This window comes from Molothrus aeneus, chromosome 2, assembly GCF_037042795.1.
Source record: "Molothrus aeneus isolate 106 chromosome 2, BPBGC_Maene_1.0, whole genome shotgun sequence".
Classification (NCBI taxonomy): Eukaryota; Metazoa; Chordata; class Aves; order Passeriformes; family Icteridae; genus Molothrus; species Molothrus aeneus.
The window spans coordinates 47,035,524-47,055,713 of NC_089647.1; the positions used below are offsets into that span (position 1 = coordinate 47,035,524).

The window sequence follows — 20,190 nt, forward strand, 5'->3', positions numbered from 1 at the left end:
GGAGCGCTGCATCCAGCTCTGGGGCTTCCAACATAAGAATGATGTGGATCTTTTGGAGCAAGTCTAGAGGAGGGCCACAAAGATGAGCAGAGGGCTGAAGCACCTCTCCTATGAAGATAGGTTGGGACAGCTGGAATCGTTCAGCCTGGAGAGAAGAAGGCTCCAGGGAGACCTTTTGGCAGCCTTCCATTACTTAAAGGGGGTCTAATAGAGAGATGGAGAGTCACTGCTTCCAAGGGCATGGAGAGACAGGACAAGGGAGGATGGTTTCACACTGGAAGAGGACAGGTTTAGATTAGATATTAGGAAGCATTTTTTTAGTCTGAGTGTTATGAGGCCCTAGCACAGGCTTCCCATGGAAGTTCTGGGTGCTGCAGCTCTGGAAGTGTTCAATGCTGGGTTGGAGGAGGCTTTGAGAAACCTGGTCTGGTGGAGGTGTTCCTGCCTTCCACTAGACGAGGCTGGAGCAAGAGGATATTTAAGGATCCTACCAACCCAGACCATTCTATGATTCTATAATTATTCATAAGGGGATAGATATTTAACTCCTCAATTTCACCAGTTAGGCCAGCCCACACGTGCATACACTTATCCCTGACCTTTTAAAGCAGAAACATCATTGTATCATTACTATTAACTCCGACTGCAAACACACTTATGGCAAAAAATCAATATTAGTTGTAATTGTCTTGTCCTGCAGAGTATCCAAATACTCAGAAGTATTCAGACACATTTAACAATTATATGAGAACATCCACAAACATATAATCTCTGCCTAAGAGGCCTGGTTATATTCCAATTGTGTTTTTAAGGAGCAACTAAATGCATCCAGGACTACTTACTTAACACCAGGTCAGTAAAATAGATTATGTCAATTTAATACATGCACGACACTGACCTATATGGAGAATGTCAACCTACTTCTCTAATCTCATAATTCATGAGCCAAAAGGGTGCTCAATGAAATTGAAAGGTCACTGAATAAACTTTCTTTTTATTTAATGTAAAATTAATTTATTTCCCTGCCACAGGCATGAATCGAGATTGTCAGAAGGCAGAACAATGCTGGACATTTAAATTATTAGCATGATAACTCAAGTAATGGTTACAGAAATAACTAAATCAAACCACTTCCTTGTAGTAGTACTTTCGCGTATGTAGCTATTGCTAGGCTGAAATCTTCCAGTCTGATTTGGCAATTCACTTTACACTGAAAAATAAACAAATCAGAACATCCCAGGCCTCTAATTTCTGTGGGATTAATCTGAAATGGGAAAATATGTGGGTAGGAGAGTGTTACTTACCCTGGTTATTGTTTGTTTTGCTGATACTAAATTTACATTTGTCTTCTACCCTGACCTGATCTTTGTTGGGTTGAAGCAATTCTTCTTTTTAGGTCAGTGTAAACACACTCTGAGTTAGCATTTCCTGCTGGGCTTCCTTTCCAACCTGGTATGCTTCCCTTGCTAGGACTTCCTTCAAATTGCTTCAGAGATCACCAGAGGAGTCCCAGGTCATACCTCTGCCCTTCCAGCCTAAGAACATCACTCTGGAAGGCTTGCTCTTCCCATTTAGTGTGATGCTTTACCTTGTACCGTGACATACGCCGCACTCTCCACGGACCCTTTCAAGTTGGTGGCTATACACTGGTAAAGTCCTTCATCCTCCTCTTTTACTCTTTCAATAAACAGCATTCGGCTTCCAGGCCCTAAAATTATTCCTGTGAAATGAAATATTTTGCAATGAGAGGGAGCCAGGATATAAACAAAACCTGGCCCTTGTGTAATAGTATCTGCTTTAAGATTTTCTCAGAAGAAATCTGAGCCACAGACTGCACAGCACAATGTTGTCTGCAGGAAAGCCAAACACACTTGGACGCCTTGCAAGCCTCTTGGAAATCAGTGTTTACAAAGCACTTGTGTGAGTCAAAAAGCTCAGCCTAAGGGAAGATCTTGGAAGTACTTGGTACTGTTTATGTTGATAGCACTGTGCCTACGCTTTCATCCAGGTAAGCACTTTAGAATGTCTGCAGCTTTTGGAAAAAGGATAATCTGATTACTGCATTTACAGTCCCAGGTCTGCCCCAGAAGCAGCTCAAGCTTAGAGCCCTTCCAGAAGCCCTTCAGATTGTCCCTATGGGCAGCAGACTTGCTCCAAATCTCACCTGCCCATGTGGTGTGGAGCAATGGGCTCCTTCACAAAGGGGCTCCAGAGAGTGCAAAGAGAATTACCATGAGGGAATTACCTGAAGCTTTAAACATCTTGTTTATTCCAGATAGGTCAACCCAGAAGGCAGCCTGGACAATATTCCAAGAAGCAAGGAAGAGGCAGGGAACAGATTTAGTCTCAGGACTGCTGCTAGGGCACCTTCTAGCCAGGAAATGTGCAATAAAGTACACACTTGTGTTTGGCTCCATCAGAATCACAGTCCCATCAAACTGTATTCCCACCATCTATTTCAGGCACCTTACTGAAGTGGTCTGACCTACTCTCTGGAGACATCTCCCTGGCTCCCAATTGTATCTGTTGCATTACACCCAAGTTAGACACATAACCTTCATTTTGGAAGATAATGTTATTAATGCACACTACAGCAATGTGATCACTATAAAGCTTCATGGAATCTGTCTCTAAGCTTAGTGCCTGGGCTGGAAGTCTGCACGGGCTTGTAACTCAGTTGGAGAAATCCTCAGAATTTTTTCCAGTTGTTTTTATTCATGCTATTGTAATTCCTAATAATTCAGGACATGACCATAACTACAAACTTTCTAAAATGTTCTGTAGAAGATTACACTTTGAATTCAAGTTCCAATGCACCAGACCTCCTTGAACATTTTTGATGAGTGTTTTAACACTATCTCAGTGTGTGCTCCTGAACCAAATGTGCATGAATTCCCATGAGAAAGGTTTTGCCTTTTCCTCTGTCATTCATTTCCATCTGAAATATCCAAGGAACACATCATATCCATGACTATGGTGCCAGCAGCTGGACATTTAGCCTCAGCTGATCTTTGAAGCCACATTCCAGAAACACCAGTAAACAGCTCCCAAAGTTTTCCGGTTGTTGCAACATGCCACCTGGGAAGCTGTTCCTCTCTGTTGCATGAGACCTGGATTCCTCTGCCGCCATAGATGCATTTGGATTTTGGATACCCCAGACATGGATTTAGTCTTCTGGATAGTTTTTGACTCATGAACAGACTTTGAGTGCCTGATTACAGACTCCTGCTGGTACTTCCATGTCTGCTGGCCAAGATCCTGTTGCTTGAGCTCCCTCTATAACAAATGGAGGTAAATATATTTCTCTGGAGATGACTCTTTTAAGGTGAAAAGTGTTTCATTGATTCCATAAAGGCCGGTTGTGTCTAGATCTCCAGCCTGGCTCATGTTTTGGAGTGACACAGAATTACCTGGAGCACCCGGGTTGCTGACTGCCTTCCTTACATCTAAGTACTGATGACAATGGCTCTGCGAATGGCTATGTAAGGCAGAAGGGTAAATAAAAAGCCTGCTGTAAGAGGTAGGTGAGTACACAAAGCTCTCACCTGGTTCTTGCTGTATTTCCTCATGGTTTTTAAACCAGGATATGTGGGGCTCAGGAATACCACGAGCCTGGCACTCCAACATGGCAGAGTTACTGGCGTTCACTGTCTGATCCGAAAGCTGCCGCAGCAGGGCTGGTGCCTCTTGAGCTATAAGACAAAACAACACCTTTGTTTTACATTCTTGTAATGGTGGAGATTTAATTATCTCCCCTACACACATTTTACTGGTGTTAGAGATTGCTACAGCTCTTCTACCAAGCTCATTTTTCACTGACTTTATTTAGTGTTCTACTTAGCTCAGGAGGGTTTGGTGTGTGCAGAGAACTCCCATTACTCAGCAATGGCATGCTATGGTGAACAATGAACACCCAATGATGACAGTGTTCAAAAGATTTTCTCAGTTCCATGACCAACCACGCTTGTTTATATCGAAAGCAAGGACTTCCTATGAAAGCTCAGTTTTTCACCATCAAAAGAAACAAACTGTGACACCAAAGATTTGAAGAATCATCAGAACAGCCTTGTAGCAGAGTACCTCTGTGTTGCTGATAGCACTTTGCTGCTCTGTACACCGTGATAGCCATGAATGTGACTTTGATAATTTACTTACTTTAAAGAGTACAGTTACAAATCATATTCAGTAAACTCACATAATCCAAAACCACCATGAGCACATAAGCATTGTACCAAAGTCTTCATAAATTATTCCACTTCTGCGTTTCACATATTTGACTGAACATAACCAGGCCTGGCCAAACCACACCACAGCATTTCAAAAACACACTACAAACATCATGTTAAAGTCATCTCTGAAAGAAACAAAACAATCTCATGATCATTTCAACCCTTTGCCACTCCTTCCCTCATTTCATACAGTGCTGAAGGCTGTTCTAACAAAGGTCAAGATGTTTACAACGTTTATGCACATTATATGGCAACATCTTTCATTCACATTTGCAACTCTCACATAATTATTTTTGGTATTTTGGCCCATTTAAAGCAGTCATGGAGAATTCAGGGAGCTCCTGAGCAGCATCACAGACGGAAATGCTCTGCAGATTCCCTCAAATTCCCCAATTATTTGCAGGATCAGCAATTGCTAACATGGTAATACACAGATTCCAAATACAAAATGAAACAAAAAAAAAAAAAAAAGCAGAAACCAACTATTTGCAAAGATTTTCTTTCAAGCTGCAATAGGTGCCAATACACCAAGTTCAGTATCAGTTCTGATACTGATTTGGTGTATTGATATTATTCTGACACTTTCTTAATATCTGATATTCTGTGTTTGGGAGATTATTCTTTTTCCTTACAGAAAAACTAGCCATTACACATAATTATTCTAGCCATTTTCATAATTATTCTGTTACCAGACATAAATAAAAACTCTCCACAAATGTTAAACCACTATGTACCACCAGATTTTTCAGTGTGCATGATCCCCACAGCACTAAAAACACCTTTAAAGTGGGATATTTTTGCAATGCCCTTGCCCCTTAAAATTAATTCCAACATAGTCATGACTGTGCAATGACTATGGCTTTTGGGCACTTCTGAGCTGCAAGCCAGTAATTTTCACAGGCAATGAAATTTGTTCTTTACAGCCTGGTAGACAGTTTGTTCTCTCTTCCCAAACAGCATTGCTTATGAGAGGCACTGTAAATTCTTCATCACATACCTACACAATGACATAGTCATCTCTATTTGCCTTGCAGCCAAGAAGACTGCCTTCTTCTCCTTAATACCTCATCTCAATTTTTATTTAATTCTCATTTTTCACAACACTACGAACAGGCACAGTCTGAGGCATGTCCACATACACTTGCTGAGAAGAACTCAATATTTATCAGCAGTCCCTGACAGACATCCCAGCCCAGACATCCAAAATGAAGGCGGACAAGATGACACAACAAAGGCAAATCACACGTTCTGTGAGTTGTGATTAATTTTAATTTGTTTATAGCCATACACTAAAGATGGGATTTCATATTAAGAAAAACTTTTTTGCTTAAAACTTAAGTCATCATTCACATACTTTCAATAATTTCTCTGCTACAATCAGCTGATTTTTCAAGGACTTGGTCAACCTGAGGATTATTCTCTTTTGCAAACCACCTGTTTTCTCCCATTCATTTTTGCAGTGAAGCCAAGGGGGACAGTTTCCAATGTCCTACTCTGCTCACTCCAAAGCCAAGGGGCAAGCCTGGCCACCAGCAGAGTGTGGGGCTCAGCTCCCAGGGCAGCCCCCCAGACCTGACCCCAGCCTTCATGCTTGCCCACGAATGCTGCCTTGCTGGCCAAACTCTGCTCTCAGTAACCCTGAGGAACTTCATTGTAGGCAGAATTTGGCCCAGGGGTGTGACAGGGGGATCACAGAGGGGAGAAGAGGACACTGGTATCAGAGTACTTTTCTGACCTGGGGTGGTAGGGAGGGAGAATTTGCATTTTTAAAAAGCAAAAAAAAGGGGAGAAATTACAATTTGTTAATTTTCAGGTTTACATATGCATTCCATCCATTTTTGCCCTTTGTTAGGATTATGTTGTCTGTTCACTTATTTTTTATTAATCAGTACAAAAATATAAATACAAGCTTTATTTTAAACACTTAAAAAAAAAAAAAGAAGAAGAAATATAATTCACACCTTTCTCCCTAAATAATATATTACACAACAGAAGGCAGAGAAAACTCCCCAAACCCATGAGATTCTCCAGTCATCCAAGGACATCAAAAGTGACATCAGTAGTTTTTATCCTGCCACCAAGAACTGCTTTCCTCCAAGGTTTCCAGTGAGCTTTCTCTGTGTCCTCCAACACGGACAGTCACACTGGGATGTCAGGGCATCCTTGCACAGTGTGGCCTCTGAGTGCTGGTCGAGCCCAGGCTGGTGGGACCTCCACTCAGCAGTGACATACATCATTGCAATGCACAACAACTTCACAGAACAGTCTAATTGCCACATCTCTTTTTTTTTTTTTTTGACCCAAACTCATATTGCCTGGCAACTGGCTGCACAAATCATGGTGCTTCGGCTCCCAAGGCCATGGAAAATTTGTAATGTCCTGTCATCACCGCCCACCTCGCCATCAAATGTCTTCCCACAAAATACCCTAGGAAAAAAGGGGATTCTGTATTGTAGTTCTTCTGAAGAATTGCAAATGCTAAAGAGTGAGCTTGCTCCATTTTTAAGCAGTCGCCAACAACTTCACTTGCATTTTAGGCATGTTTTAGGAAAAAAAGAGAGCCTGATCCCTTTGCAAGAACACATTGTTTCTGGAAGCCATCACGCTAATAATGAACAAAAGAGTTACTGTATACAAGCAGGCTATAGGTGACATTTCAAGATATAAATGATTATTCTTTTCTTTACTCTGACAACTTCCAGGTTACCAATTGTTTTCTAAGCATTTTAGGCTGCATGAAACTGGCATTATGGGGAAATGCTATTGTTTACCCTTTCACACTTGACAAAAGCAATTCCCACGTGAAAGGCAAGTTTAGCCGTGGGACACAGTCTCGATACCTAAAGGAGGAAATAGTCTGGTGAGTTCCCAAGCGCAAGAAACTGTCATGTTGTCACCCTCTATTTTAAAAGCACAGCCACTTTGTTCCTTTGCTGCAGCTATTTTGGTCATTGTGGTCTGTTTTGTTATGGCTTGTGTAAATGCTATATAAATGATCGATCATAAATGTAACCAAAAATAATTAAAGCTATGTAATTGTAAAAAAATAAAGTTATCAGATCTATTAAAAATAGTAACTTTTTCCTTACACAGAATTTATAGCACACAGAAACATCTCATAGCAAAATCATGACAAAGGAAAAGAAAAGGGGAAATGCTCACAAGGAATTCTTAGGTTGCCCTTAATTGTCCTTCAGCAGTTTTGCTGGTTCTTAATCCCCATAATAAATCCAATTGTCATTTGCATACCAAAAGCAATGAATATTTTTAATGGCATCAATTTTGAATTTGTATTTTTAAAAATATTTTTAACCATGCTAGCTAAAACCTTTTCAGTCATGTTAGTGTAACATTCCTCATTTGATAAAATAATTACAACATTACAAACTCCTGAATCTTCAGGCCAGAAGCAACACTCACAATTTTATCAGTAGTTTTTTACATTAGTGCAGAACTGACTTTAAGAATTGACCAACACAGCAACTGGAAGTCTACCTGGATTTATTTGGAGAAACATGGTTCATGGCTGTCAGTTGTAAAATCATCATTATTATAAATGATATGATAGGTCTGTGCATTATATCAACATTTTTATTTCTTCCCTGCATACTTCTTTTAGAAGATACTTTTTTAAGATTAATGTACTTTAGTGTAGAAAATAATTTCAAATAAATAAGTATTAGAACTTGCTCAGCAGGTAATATTTATAAGTCCATCAAGATCAGATTAAAATAAAAAATATGTAGTCCAGTCAATCTCAAACTGAATTGTGCTCATTCCGCACATTCAAGTTAGCTTATTAAATGTCCATTGTTGACTGAAAACAGCAGTTTTTAAAGTTAATCAGTTTATTCAGCTTTGACACTTTTGATGAGGCTGATATCAAAGCGGAAGAAAAGATTGATCCAAAGTTTTCCTTATTGCTCAGTAGGAGACAGCAAGAGAAAAAATAACGGCATGTAAAATGTAGCACGGGGGATCTTCCAAACCCCAGCTTCCATGTGCCTTTTCAAAGCAGAAAACACCCGTCTGAACTCAAGTGGAAGCTCACGCGTTAGGATTTTGTTTGCTATTCCTCCTATTTCCAACCCATGGGGAAATGAGCACCACCTCAGAGCTTGAAAGGTAGCAACAGTGATACAAAAATCAAGATGATATGAGACATCTCTTACTGTTTAATGAGTCCTTTAATGTTTTACATTGCTTTGTGTTGTACAATCATTCCTTGTGCTTTTATATTTGAGGATCCGAGAGTAAACAGCCTTTTTGTTGCAGTGCTCACCTCTGATTGTAACGTCTTTCTGTTGAAGCACTTCTTTCCCCGTGTATATGTTCCTTGCTCGGCAGGCATAGGTGCCTGAGTGTGCCAGGGAAACGTTTTTGATGGTCAGAGTGAGGGTGATGGAGTACTCCCTGTTGTGAGACTTCTTTGCTTTCGTTTGATTGTTGACTGTCCTGGGTAAAATCCAAGCAATGTCTTTGTACAGGAATTTGTTGGCTGAACAGGACAATACCAAGTTCTCTCCTTCAATAGGCATTCTTTCCAAACTAATATGGAATCCACTTGGTACATCTGTCAAAAATCAAGAACACTTTTTAGTTTATATGAAACTAATGAGCCAAAATTAACACAGCATATACTTCCCCCTTTATCAGGAAGTCTTTGAACTAATCAATGTCGTTGTCTTCCTGCTCAGGTGTGTAATCTTTCCTTTCATACACTCAGCTCCAGCTATTCTCATAATTTTTCTTAGAGCTATGATACACTTGGCCTCAGATGTCAGTTGGTGTAAACTGAAGTTGCTCTTGGAAGTTATGAGTTTGTATAAATGTTATGCCAAGTTATGACAGACTGGGGCAAGGTACCAAAAGCAGAATTATTTAAAGACATCACATTGGGACTATGAAAAAGGAGAAATATTCTGATCACAGCTCCAGCTTGTAAACTGCATAAGAGAAAAGGAATCTCAAGAGGGCAGTATAAAAATACTGCATTTCATCATGTTTGGTTATACTGTTTTTTTGTTATTCACAAGTGTTCAGGTAAAGTACATCTATTTCTTAAAAATGCTTCAAGTCCTGAGAAATTACATCATCTCTGATCACATGCCTGAGATTTCCCTTGGAACAGAGGTGCTTACCCTCCCTGCATTTAAGGCCTACCAGCCACCCAAGAGGTAAGCAGAAACAGTACCCTCTGCCCAGGGTGACCAGCTGTGTGTGGGCAGCACTAGGATGAAGGTATTTTATTTAGGTGCCTTGGCATTATCACAGGTGAAAAATATTTTCACCTGAGAGAAACCAAGGATCATTGCACCAACAATTTACAAAGTGTAGACATGGGTTAAGTTTTCACTTCATAGCAGATGGTTCAGGCAGGATTAATTTAGCCAACAATGTAGAAAGCCCTACTTGAAAAGGTCCTGTTTGTCCTGTTTGCAGTTTATTGTAATGTCACTTGCAACTTCCTCCACCTGGGCAGTGGTGCAGAGCTGTGGTGGTGTCAGCTGCCTCCCAGCTGCCTCCACCTGGGGCTCATCCCTCCAGCAAGGCACTCCTACCACTGACCTCAGTGAAAGTAGAAGTTCCTGAGAGAAAGCACTTCCAAGTTTTACTCCTAGAATGCAACCTCTCTTGGTTTATTTGTAGCCAATATTCTGATAAAGTCATTTCCTTCTTCTCGGTCAAGTGATATCGACTGTGGCCATTTTCAATTGTTCTTTCACTACTAATTGCTATGGCACTTGGCCGTAAACTGGACTTGAAATCCTAAGAAGGGCTTCTTCTTTCATATGGGAGAATTATACCTTCTTTTCTTGTTTCTTAGATCGTGAACAGCTCAATGCTCACTTCCATTCAGTTCATTCTTACCAGTGTTTCTTCAGGTTTAATGTCACTTCAGCAGGAATATGTAAAAAGTACCTCTCAAGTGAATAATATCCCACATATTTTTTCATTAACCTCTCTCATTGATTGACCAATCCATCAGAAAGTTTCTCCCTAAATCCCCACATTGCAAACTGAGCTGCCTTGTCTTCCAGGGGAACCATGAGCAAAACCTGCTCAATGCTCTCTGCCTGTTGGAAGCCTGGCATCAGTTGTCCCCCATAACATCCTCTTTTCCACATCTATCCCTGAGTTAAACAGAGGGTAAATGAGCTCCTGCTAGGCCTGGATTTAAATTTCTCCTGACAGTAGATGCCTCCCAGGGAGAGGCCTGATTTCTTCTGGTTGAACTCATCGTGCCCCTGCAGTGGGAGCAAAGTGTGTGCCTGTCATCAGCTGTGGTTCAGGTGTGCAGTCCAAAGATCAACCTAGTGGAGGCAGAGACACTAAAATATTAGACTGGGTATTAAAGCTTGGTGTTAAATTGTTCCACTTACATTCCATTGGGACACCACTTTTATCTCTCTGGCAAACAAAGCTATAAGAAAAACTTCAAATTTCATGAACTCATCTATGAGTGACAACCATCAGGATCCTGTTTGATATGTAAGAGTGTGTGGTGCCAGATTCTAATCTCAATTAAGAACATATTGACTGGAAGAGCTATTAAGATGAAACACCTCCATACATGGAATACATCATATTCAGCCTCAGCTGCCAAAATGCAGACATTTATTTGAATATATAGATGTTTTGTGTTCTGTATGTGGGCAAAAGTTTGCAGTCCATGGGGTGACACAGGCTTCTCCAGAGGGCGGTGCAAACCATCCCTTTAAGATGGGTTAAATGCCAGACATCCTGGTCCCTCATGCTTAATTATGACGACATCCTACATGATCAGCTTAGGCTTAGGTACCTAATTGTAAGATTTAAGTTAGATGAACTGAATCCTATACTTGATTTTCTTAAAAAACATTAAATTCAAACACACTTAAAACCAATCAGATGGCCAACATTTTGAATGTGAGTAAGTACGTGGAAGAAAGAAGGTGGTGCATCTTACTCACAGTACATTTCAAATTGTTCTGATGTGTGTTGTGAAAGCCAGGGTACTGGTTAGAAATAGTGATAATTTTTGCTTTTGAAGATGCCAATACTCAGTAAAACTAAGAAGAGCCAAGCAAAACTCTTAAGATTAAACTAAAGATCCCTGGGGACTGAGGCAAGTGAACTATTTTTAGCTTAAAAGGATAGCATGCCAACAGTATAACGCAGTTACAACTACTTTTATGTTGTCAGGTCTGGAGTTCTTCCTCAGTGTGCCTTCTGTGAAGACTATTTTCTGAATAAATCTAGGGACAACAGCAAAATGCACAGGGTTCCAAAAGAATCATTTGTTTAAAGGCTACGAGCCTCCTAATATATGACACCTATCTCAGCAATTGTTACAGGCTCAGGCTAGCTAAATACGTGGCTGGGAATAATGTAAAAGGGTTTTATTTACTTTAGTGATTTGAAGCTTCCTGTGGAAATAGCTCCCAGGTTTCCTGATGGAAGATTTTGTTTATCTTTGCCAAGCACCATCAGGAATCTCAAAATAAAATGCGCTTAGTGACATTGGGAAACCAGGGAGATAAGGCAGAGCTGTTCCTGTTTCACCCTCTGTAATTGCAAACACACCCATGGGCCTGCTGTGTGCCAGCAAAACAGCCCAAAATGTAGGGAAAGGGGCAGGCTGGAGGAAAGGGTGCTAATACAATTAAATTTGGCATAAAGGTGTTGTTACAGAGACTGCTTCCATACCAGTGAGAAGGAGAGGTTTCAGAAATCACCTTTCTACATTGCCTTTATGTAAGTTTCACAGCTACTTTTGGGTGTTGAACAATGATTTGCTTTTAGATCTAAGTCAGTGACAGTACACCAAAAGTGCTCTTTATCTGACAGAAGCCGCAGGAAGGCTACTCCAAAGCCCATGGTCTTTGTGTCATACATACACCCTGAGGCACAGTGTATAAAATCATGTACACCACTCTCAAACATCCTAGGAAAAGATAGGCAGGTTTCACTTTAAGCCCAGAAATAAAATTATATTTACAGTAACTAAAGAAAGTGCTTGTTCTTCCTAAGTTCTCTCTATTGGCGGTAATTTCCTTATGTTTACCGTTCCCTGAAGGAGTGGAACTTGTCAACTCCAAACTAGTGCTGCTGGGACACGTTCTGCCTTCCACCACCTTCCTAATAGTTTCTGTCCACAAAAAAAAGAGACCCTTCACAGCACTGCAGCACGTGCATTTTCTCTTCCCAAGGACAAGGGCTGAGGGAGATTGCCTTCAAGGAAAGGGATCTCCCTGTTCAGAACAGTCTTTGTCTCCATCTGCTCTTTATAGTCATTTCTGGTGCGTCCCTTTTACAGAGGGCAGCAGCTCCTTTTCCTACAAGGAATCATCCCCTCCTGCTTAGACACTTCTCTTACTTTTAGACACTTTTGTGTGGCTCAGGCTGACTTCAAATGGCGCCAGAAGACTCAACAACATAAGATAAACTAGCCCTAAGCTGTCACACAAACCCTGAAGTATTGGTTTTGGACTCATCAGAAGGAAATACTTAGCAGTGTCCTGTTCACATCCATCAGCATGTGAGGCTCTCAGGTTTTTACTCCCTCAGTGCATTTTTCAGCACATTCTGGACATATTTGTTTCTTGATGTGAAACACAGCCACAGCAGTTTGGTCTCAGCCTGATGGAGGAGAATTACGGTGAGCACAACTGGATTTTTGTAGGGACCAAACAATCGTATTGTTTGCACTGCTTTCAGTCAATGCAAGTGAGTGCCAGAGGATGATCAGGACTTTCCATGTCACACAACTGTAGTGCTCAGCTCCAGGAGCTCATAGGACAAATGCATTTCAGCTCCACTACACTATAAGGAATGTTTGCCACCAGTCAAGATGTTAAGAAATTCCAAGACATAATAAAGCTGACACTCCTCTTTCTGAACACCAGCCAATATAAGATTCTTCAAAGGGAAGTCATAACATTTTGCATGTTCTCGTGCAAGCCTTAGTATCAAGAAGAAGGATTTCCTTCCATCCTTATTTAAGATCTGAGAATGCTAGGTCTAAATAGGAAAACTACATCCTTCGTGTCACTGTGCTAAAATACTTGAAACCACCATCAAAACTTTTAAAGGGATATTTGAATATGGTGAATGAGGTCATCAAAGTACAGCTTCATTTGGTTTCAGGATCTTCCATGTTATATTGTGAAAACTGAGGAATAAGAGTTAAAGAAGGCCAAATTCAGCCCCTTGCACATTGAAAGAGCAGCATTCTCAGTGAATGATTCTCAGTGACTTCTCAAAGTTTCATGTGAAGTGCCCACACAAAGATGAAACTATCATTGACATGTTAATTTATGGAGAACTATGTGGTGTTCATCTTTCTGTTCAAACACACACAGTGTGAGGATAGGGATGAAAGCAAAACTAAGAGTGGGGACAAGAGTCATCTTCAAGGTGGCAAATATTCTTGTCACTTCCATTAATAGAACACAGAGACATTTTTCTTGTTTCTGTACTTTAGCAAACAACCTGCCTGTATGTCACTTATCTGTTTATACTTCTCATGCTTCTTACCAATTTTCTATATTTATAGATAAGTGGCACTTTCTAAATGTGAAAGTGTGTTATGACATGGAGCTTTAACAGCTGTAGGCACCCACAAACGAAGCCTGCCAGGTGAAACTGTATGAGAAGCACAACAGTGGATACCTAAAAAAGAAATGGCAAGTGCTTGCAGGGGTGCCCATCTGCTGGCATGATGGAGTCATGCTGCCTTCTGGTAGCTGAGGCCTGAAAGGTTGGTGAGACAGTGCCACAACTTGTCGAGAGCACTGACTACTGCTCATTGCTACTCTTCTGTGTGAGTAGGAGTGATACCGCAAGCTGGATAGAAGCCAGATGGAATCTGGGCAGATTCAAGGAAGACTACAAAATCCTGGAGGTGCCAGAGAAAGGTACTGGTGCCCAAGCTTCTTTTACCAGTTAGAGGAAAGGGCACTCTCCTGGAAGCACAAAACCAGTACATCTGGGTCAACAGATCTGCTCAGCTGGGGACCAGCTCTGTGGAAAGGGACCTGTGGTGGACAACAAGATCAGCATGAATGAAAAGGGCGTTGCTGTGGTGAAAAAAAGTCAACAGGCTGCTGGGTCGTAATAGCAAGGGATCACGAACAGAGATAAAGAAGTCATTACACTCAGAACTTGTCAGGCCATATCCAAAATACTGGATTCAGTTTGGGTCCCCTCTATACAAAACAGGTGGAAAGTCTGGAAAGGGTCCAGAGAGGTGCCACAAAGATGACCAAAGGAGTGGAAAGTCTGCCATTTGAGGAGAGGCTGAGAGAACTGGGTTTGTTCAGCCTTGAGGAAAGGCTTAGGGGAGACTTTATCAACATGTTCCAGTATTTAAAGGGTGGCTACAAAGAAGATGGAGACTCCTATTTAAGGGGACAATGGAAAATATGAGGGGTAATGGGTACAAGTTACTCCTGGGGAGATTCTGATTTGATACAAGAAGAAATTTTTACTATGTGGACAATCAGTCATTGGAATAATCTCCCCAGGGAAGTGGTGGATTCCCCAACTTTGGACACTTTTAAGATCCATCTGGACAGGATGCTGTGCTTTTCCCAAGACAGGTCGGACCAGATGATCCTGAGGCCCCTTTCAACTTGGTATTCTATGATTCAGCTTCTCATTTTAAAAACACAGAGTTTGGGAGGGAGAACATTTTTTGAAGTAGTCTTTCCTTTCTTCTTTTTTTAATCAAATCTGGTGAGAGTGTGTCTATTCTCTTTTGATATCTCTCAGCATAGAAATAGAATGAGTTTCACTAAAACTACTCATTAGAATTATAAGCAAGAGAATGACGACATAAAAACCCCAGAGATTATGATTTGGGGATCAAAGCATCTAAATACTTTAGCCTTTTTGCTTTTTCTCATCTTTTTGAATGAATTACATTTCTTTAATGACCTACTCTGAAAATTGCCAGCAGCCTAAGTTTATAAAACTACTGCTTTATAAACAAAACTAAACTTTTGACAGAAAACAAATCCTTTGTAATTGCATGTGCAGACTTTGTGTTGCTGAATAATGCAGTAGTTATTCCCAAAGCCACACTGTGGGCTTTTTTCAGAAATTCCTGAAGTAAAACATTAAGTCATTTGTTTGTGAAAACTCCAAACACATCTCATAATGCAAAAATAACAGAAAGCATACTCATGCATGAAGATAACACCAGAGGAATTCTCAGTGCCATGGCACAAATGGCATTCCAGGCTGTCTTTCTCAGAAAAGGAAACAAAACTCTGTAGTCTGTATCCTGACACTTTTTCACCCATAAGTTGCCATTGTCCCTGAGATCTGTGAGAGGTACCCCAGACATCTTTAGCAGCATGGTGCCTGCAGACACTGGCACTGCTCTAGGCTCTGTGTTGTGAGATATCCTGGTGGGCAACAGAATGAGGCTGTAGACACCTCAATGTCACATGTGAAACTGGCTTACTGGTGGGTGAAAGTACACTAAAATTTCATGCACGAAATTACTGCAGAGATGAACCAAAATGGGGTATTACTCATTGCTGTATTTGTAATTTCTGTCATGCTTGATGCTTGGTGCTTGAGGGAGGAATGAGTCATTCACCAATTTAGCGTCCCTAGAAATCCAGACCAGCAGCTATGAAACCTACCAGCATCACCCGAAAGCATGGTATGAGCTTACACATTACAGCAATTCTGAAACAGTGGTATATTAAAAAGCCACAACAACCTACAGTTATAACTCCAGGATCAGGAAACACGTTTGACTCTGTAGAGGAGTAGATCTTACCTGTTACAATAAAACTGACATTTCTTTCAGATTTTCCCACTTTGTTGGATGCCACACAGCTGTAGATTCCTGACGATTTGGCTTCAGCTACAACAAGAGTGCTAGCAGTCTGCAAAAGAAAGAAGAGGCTTAGTTCTCATTGGCTTAAGAACTCAGTTAAAGGTTTTCTTCTCTTTTTCCTAAGTCACCATTGACTGTCCCATGATCCACTCTTTCCATTCATTCAGTAATGGGCACGTCTGAGACTATTTAAAGAAGATGTTACCATACACAGTTTTGCAAAGGATAGAAGAATAACAGGAAACAAGCTCCTTGGGTGACCCTTATATCATCAAAGCCATCATGACCAAAAATCTTTGAACATGTCTTTCAGATTGACTTATCTCTCGCTGGTGATGTAATGGTAAGCTACAAGACATGAAGCACGACAGAATGTGTTTCACACAAGGAGATAAGCAGCCTGTAGGAGAGCCAGACTGCAAAGGGAATAGGTGAGACACGCCTCAGGCATTTGGATAACCCTGGGGGAAAAAAGTAGCTCAACTTGGCACTAAACTTGTTGGATTTCTTTCATTTTCCCACATACGTGTCAGGTGAGACAGAGCAGCGGCAAAAGAGACGTTTACTCATCTTCTTTTGTACTATTTTCCTGGACTTAATATTTCTACTATATGATAATATATCATTTTTTGTTATGTTATATTCTATTACCATCTTAAGAGGTCCAGCACACTAAATATTTTCTCAGAGTTATTTGACTTGAAAGATAAGACCTTGAAAGGCCAGGGGCCAAAAACACCTAATGTACTCTTAGAAACATAAAAACCACTGTAATAATAAGAGTTATACTTTTAGGGTGATGGGAAGCCATGGTCTAGTGGCTTGGGCACTAAGCATAAGAGGAAAGTTATGCAGAAACAAATGATGTGTCATTCTGTTATGGAGCTGAGACATGAGGCACGGACATGGACTTTATCAGTGTAACGTGCTTCCAGTTACTACTTGGTAGCTTAATTTTCTTTCTTTCTGTTGCCATTTTACTTGTTCTGTAAAACATGGTTTGGCTGGAGTTACGGGCAGAGCTGGGACAGTGATGAACGGAAATTGTGGGACTTCAGAATTCCACTGCTTGGAATTGTTTGGTGTCTCTATAAATCCTAAAAATAAATTCTGTGCAATTAATACATTCTTTTAAGTCTGCCTGATTACTGGAGTTCAGAAACAAACACAAGAGGGTGAGGCAGTAATAAATAAGGACCAGTTATCTACATTTTTGCATAAACACTGACTGAACATTTGCACTGCTTTTGTCTCCTCCTGGGAGAAAGTATAGCTATCCCCAAACTCTTATGGAGCCCCTAAACGAAATAGATCTTCTGGTTTCCCAAAATCATTCTTCAGTACAGAGAATCTATTACTTTTCCTGCACTCAAGCAAACACTGTTGAGGCAAATAATTTTGTTTTGACTTATTTGTTTTAGAAGACTTCACTATGGTAAATTCACTACAAGTAATGCTAACAGCATCTCTACCCTGTGAAATTATCTCAGTGGCCAACTACCTGTCTGCTAACATACTACACAGTATTTCTAGCTACAATTTTTATAAACTACCTTTTTGGATCTTCTGTGAGATTAAAGAGCATCTGTAATACCAGATAGATAATTACAGCCCTTAGGGAAAAATCATCCTGTTTTGCTAAATTCAGTAGGCTGACCTCTACAAATTTCTAATTATAAAGGGTGTGCCTGGCCCTGTCAATATTTTGTCATTCTCTTTGAATTTCTTCCAGGTTCTAAACATAATTTTTTTAAGTGTGGACACAGAGTACAGCCCCAGGATTCCTGCATCTGCTTTTTCAACACTAACTCGGACCAGAAAGAAGTCCCACAATGTTTACCACAGAAGGCTAATGTGGGTGGTTAAAAACTGCTTCTGCCATGCCAGACTTTACACCTAAAACCAGCCTTTTTCTGCTAGTTGGTGTTACCTCACAGCAGCTTTGCCCAGGAAGCAACTGTGACCTAACATGCACAGTGAAGGAGAATGAAGCTCTTGCTCTCTGACTCCAGGACACCTGTCTTTATTATACACAGAGGCAGAGCATTTCTGAGCCTGAAAAACACATGCTGACTATTCCTCCCACAACTACTCTGAAGGTTTGAAAAGTTTTTGGAAGTATCAGACTGCATTTTGTCCTTCTATCATTAGGTATTACTTTTTAATGGAAAATTGTGCATACTACCTTGAGTTTTACTGCTTCAGCCCACTGTGATGTGATTATTACTTTTGTCACACTGAGGATGGTGCATAGAGTTATGCTAAATGAGTATGACTGCAGTGACTTACAGATAATGCCTTTTCTTGTGTATTAAATTGCCTGAAAGAACATTCATTGGCATTGAAACCCAGTGATTTAAATTGCCAGGTTTCCCCCCAGCAGCATTTTGGTTTTGACCAACTTACACTGTCCCAAATACTTCTTTAGCATGGACTAAAGATCACTTCCAACAGGCAACTCCCATGCAAGCAATGGCTCTTTGGAAGGCAAGGGAATTAAATGCTGTGAACACAGGAGGCCTTAGTGCTAGAGAGCACACACTGGTATGTTTACTCTACTGAGGCAGAGAAAACCACAGTGTCTAGGAGGAAGCAAGACTGACTTTGCAACAGAACAGAATATTTAAGAGACAACATGTCTCTGTATAAATCTTTTAGCTTATAAATTAGTCACAAGGATAAGATAACATCTCTTTAAATAGTTTGTGAGCCCTCCAGTGGTGCAGTCTGTGTTTTTCATTGTGGATGCCAGCCAAAACCCACCAGAGAAGCAGTGTGTATAAAACTAAGCCTGGCATATTGTTTATGGAGAAACTATGGCTGTTTGAGATCAGTTTGTGCAGCATGGTCCCTCTGTACAGCTATTACTGCAAAAGAAGCAAAAGTTTTTGCTATCTTGTATCATCTGGCATCACAACAGGGAGTTTCAGTCACTGGATTTGCAGCTACGTTATATAGAGAAAGTCTAAATTGAGTTGGCATGATCAGACAGAGCAGGCAAATCCCTCCTGGCATGGTGGCATGGTGAATATCTTCAGCATCATCTCTCCACAACCTCCATTTACCACCAAAGTTTTGGCCTTTTATCCCCTTTTTTTTTTTTACTCCCATCATCTCTGCTGAAGCACCATGTCACAGGCTCATCTCAAAGCCAGGGGCTTGGGAAGTGAGTCCCATACTGCTGCTGCTTTGCTGGGCAAATAAAAAAGGCATAAGGCAGAAATCCTAAGAGATGGAAGAGGAATTCTCAGATTTGTTTGTGGAGGAAAAGACTGTGGAGGCAAAGAGAATACAAAGCAGCTGACAAGATCATTGCTGTTGGAGCCACAGTGGGCTGGTCTTTCCCCTGGAGGGTCTGCTTGAATTTCTCTCTTCTCAAAGTAGCTGAGATAGAGGATTCCCAATGCTCCAGCTGATGGCAGAGAAGGAAAATAAGTTTTCAGAAAATATTTGGCAACCTGGCTCTTATGTGACTCCCAGAAGGCCTCTTAAGATGCTGGCATGAACTTGCTCTGTTCAGAGATTGCTGCCCTGACTTCTTGAAACAGCCCACGTATTTAAAAAGCAAAACACTGCCCTTTCAACATAGAGCAGGTTAGTGCAAGTCTGTCAGTTATTGCCAATTCCCTTCTAGTTATGCTTTTAAGAAGAACTATTGATTAAAAAAAAGAAAGGAAATAAATGAAAATGTGCTCTCTTTATGCCCTTGGCATTATCTTTGTCTAAAGGAATATAATTTAGGAAGATCCATTTCTAAACATTGGTAGGGCACTGCTGGATTGGTCTGCTTGTGCCAAAGACATACGATCTGCATGCCTCACATGTTGGCAAGGAGCATCAGTGCAAAACATCTGGTCAACACGTTTCACCTTCAGGACCAGCATGGGAGAAACACCAAAATATCTTCAACAGGAGGACATGAGTGGATGGGACAGCACCCACTTTCCCCCTGGGGTCAGGCAGAAAAATCTCTATGAGTTGCTGCTGTCTATCAAGCAGAGCTGTGTTTTACCTCTGCATCCTGTGCTGTCCTGCAGCTCAGCAGCAGCAAGCCCCAAGCTCTGCTGGTTTTAATCTCATCAAGGGCTTGGCTTTGCTGGTACCTCCCAAAGATTCACTTGAAAG

General features: G+C 40.9%; 1 protein-coding gene across 1 annotated transcript in view; it reads right to left on the reverse strand.

The window, feature by feature from the left end:
• Positions 1-20,190, reverse strand: part of FLT1 (fms related receptor tyrosine kinase 1) — a 108,819-nt gene that overhangs the window by 32,306 nt on the left and 56,323 nt on the right. Inside the window, exons 12-15 of the mRNA XM_066544868.1 lie at positions 16,006-16,114; positions 8,512-8,802; positions 3,546-3,692; positions 1,589-1,720 (exon numbers count right to left, since the gene is read on the reverse strand). Coding sequence (XP_066400965.1) covers positions 1,589-1,720; positions 3,546-3,692; positions 8,512-8,802; positions 16,006-16,114 — 679 coding nt within the window. The remainder of the gene's footprint in view (positions 1-1,588; positions 1,721-3,545; positions 3,693-8,511; positions 8,803-16,005; positions 16,115-20,190) is intronic.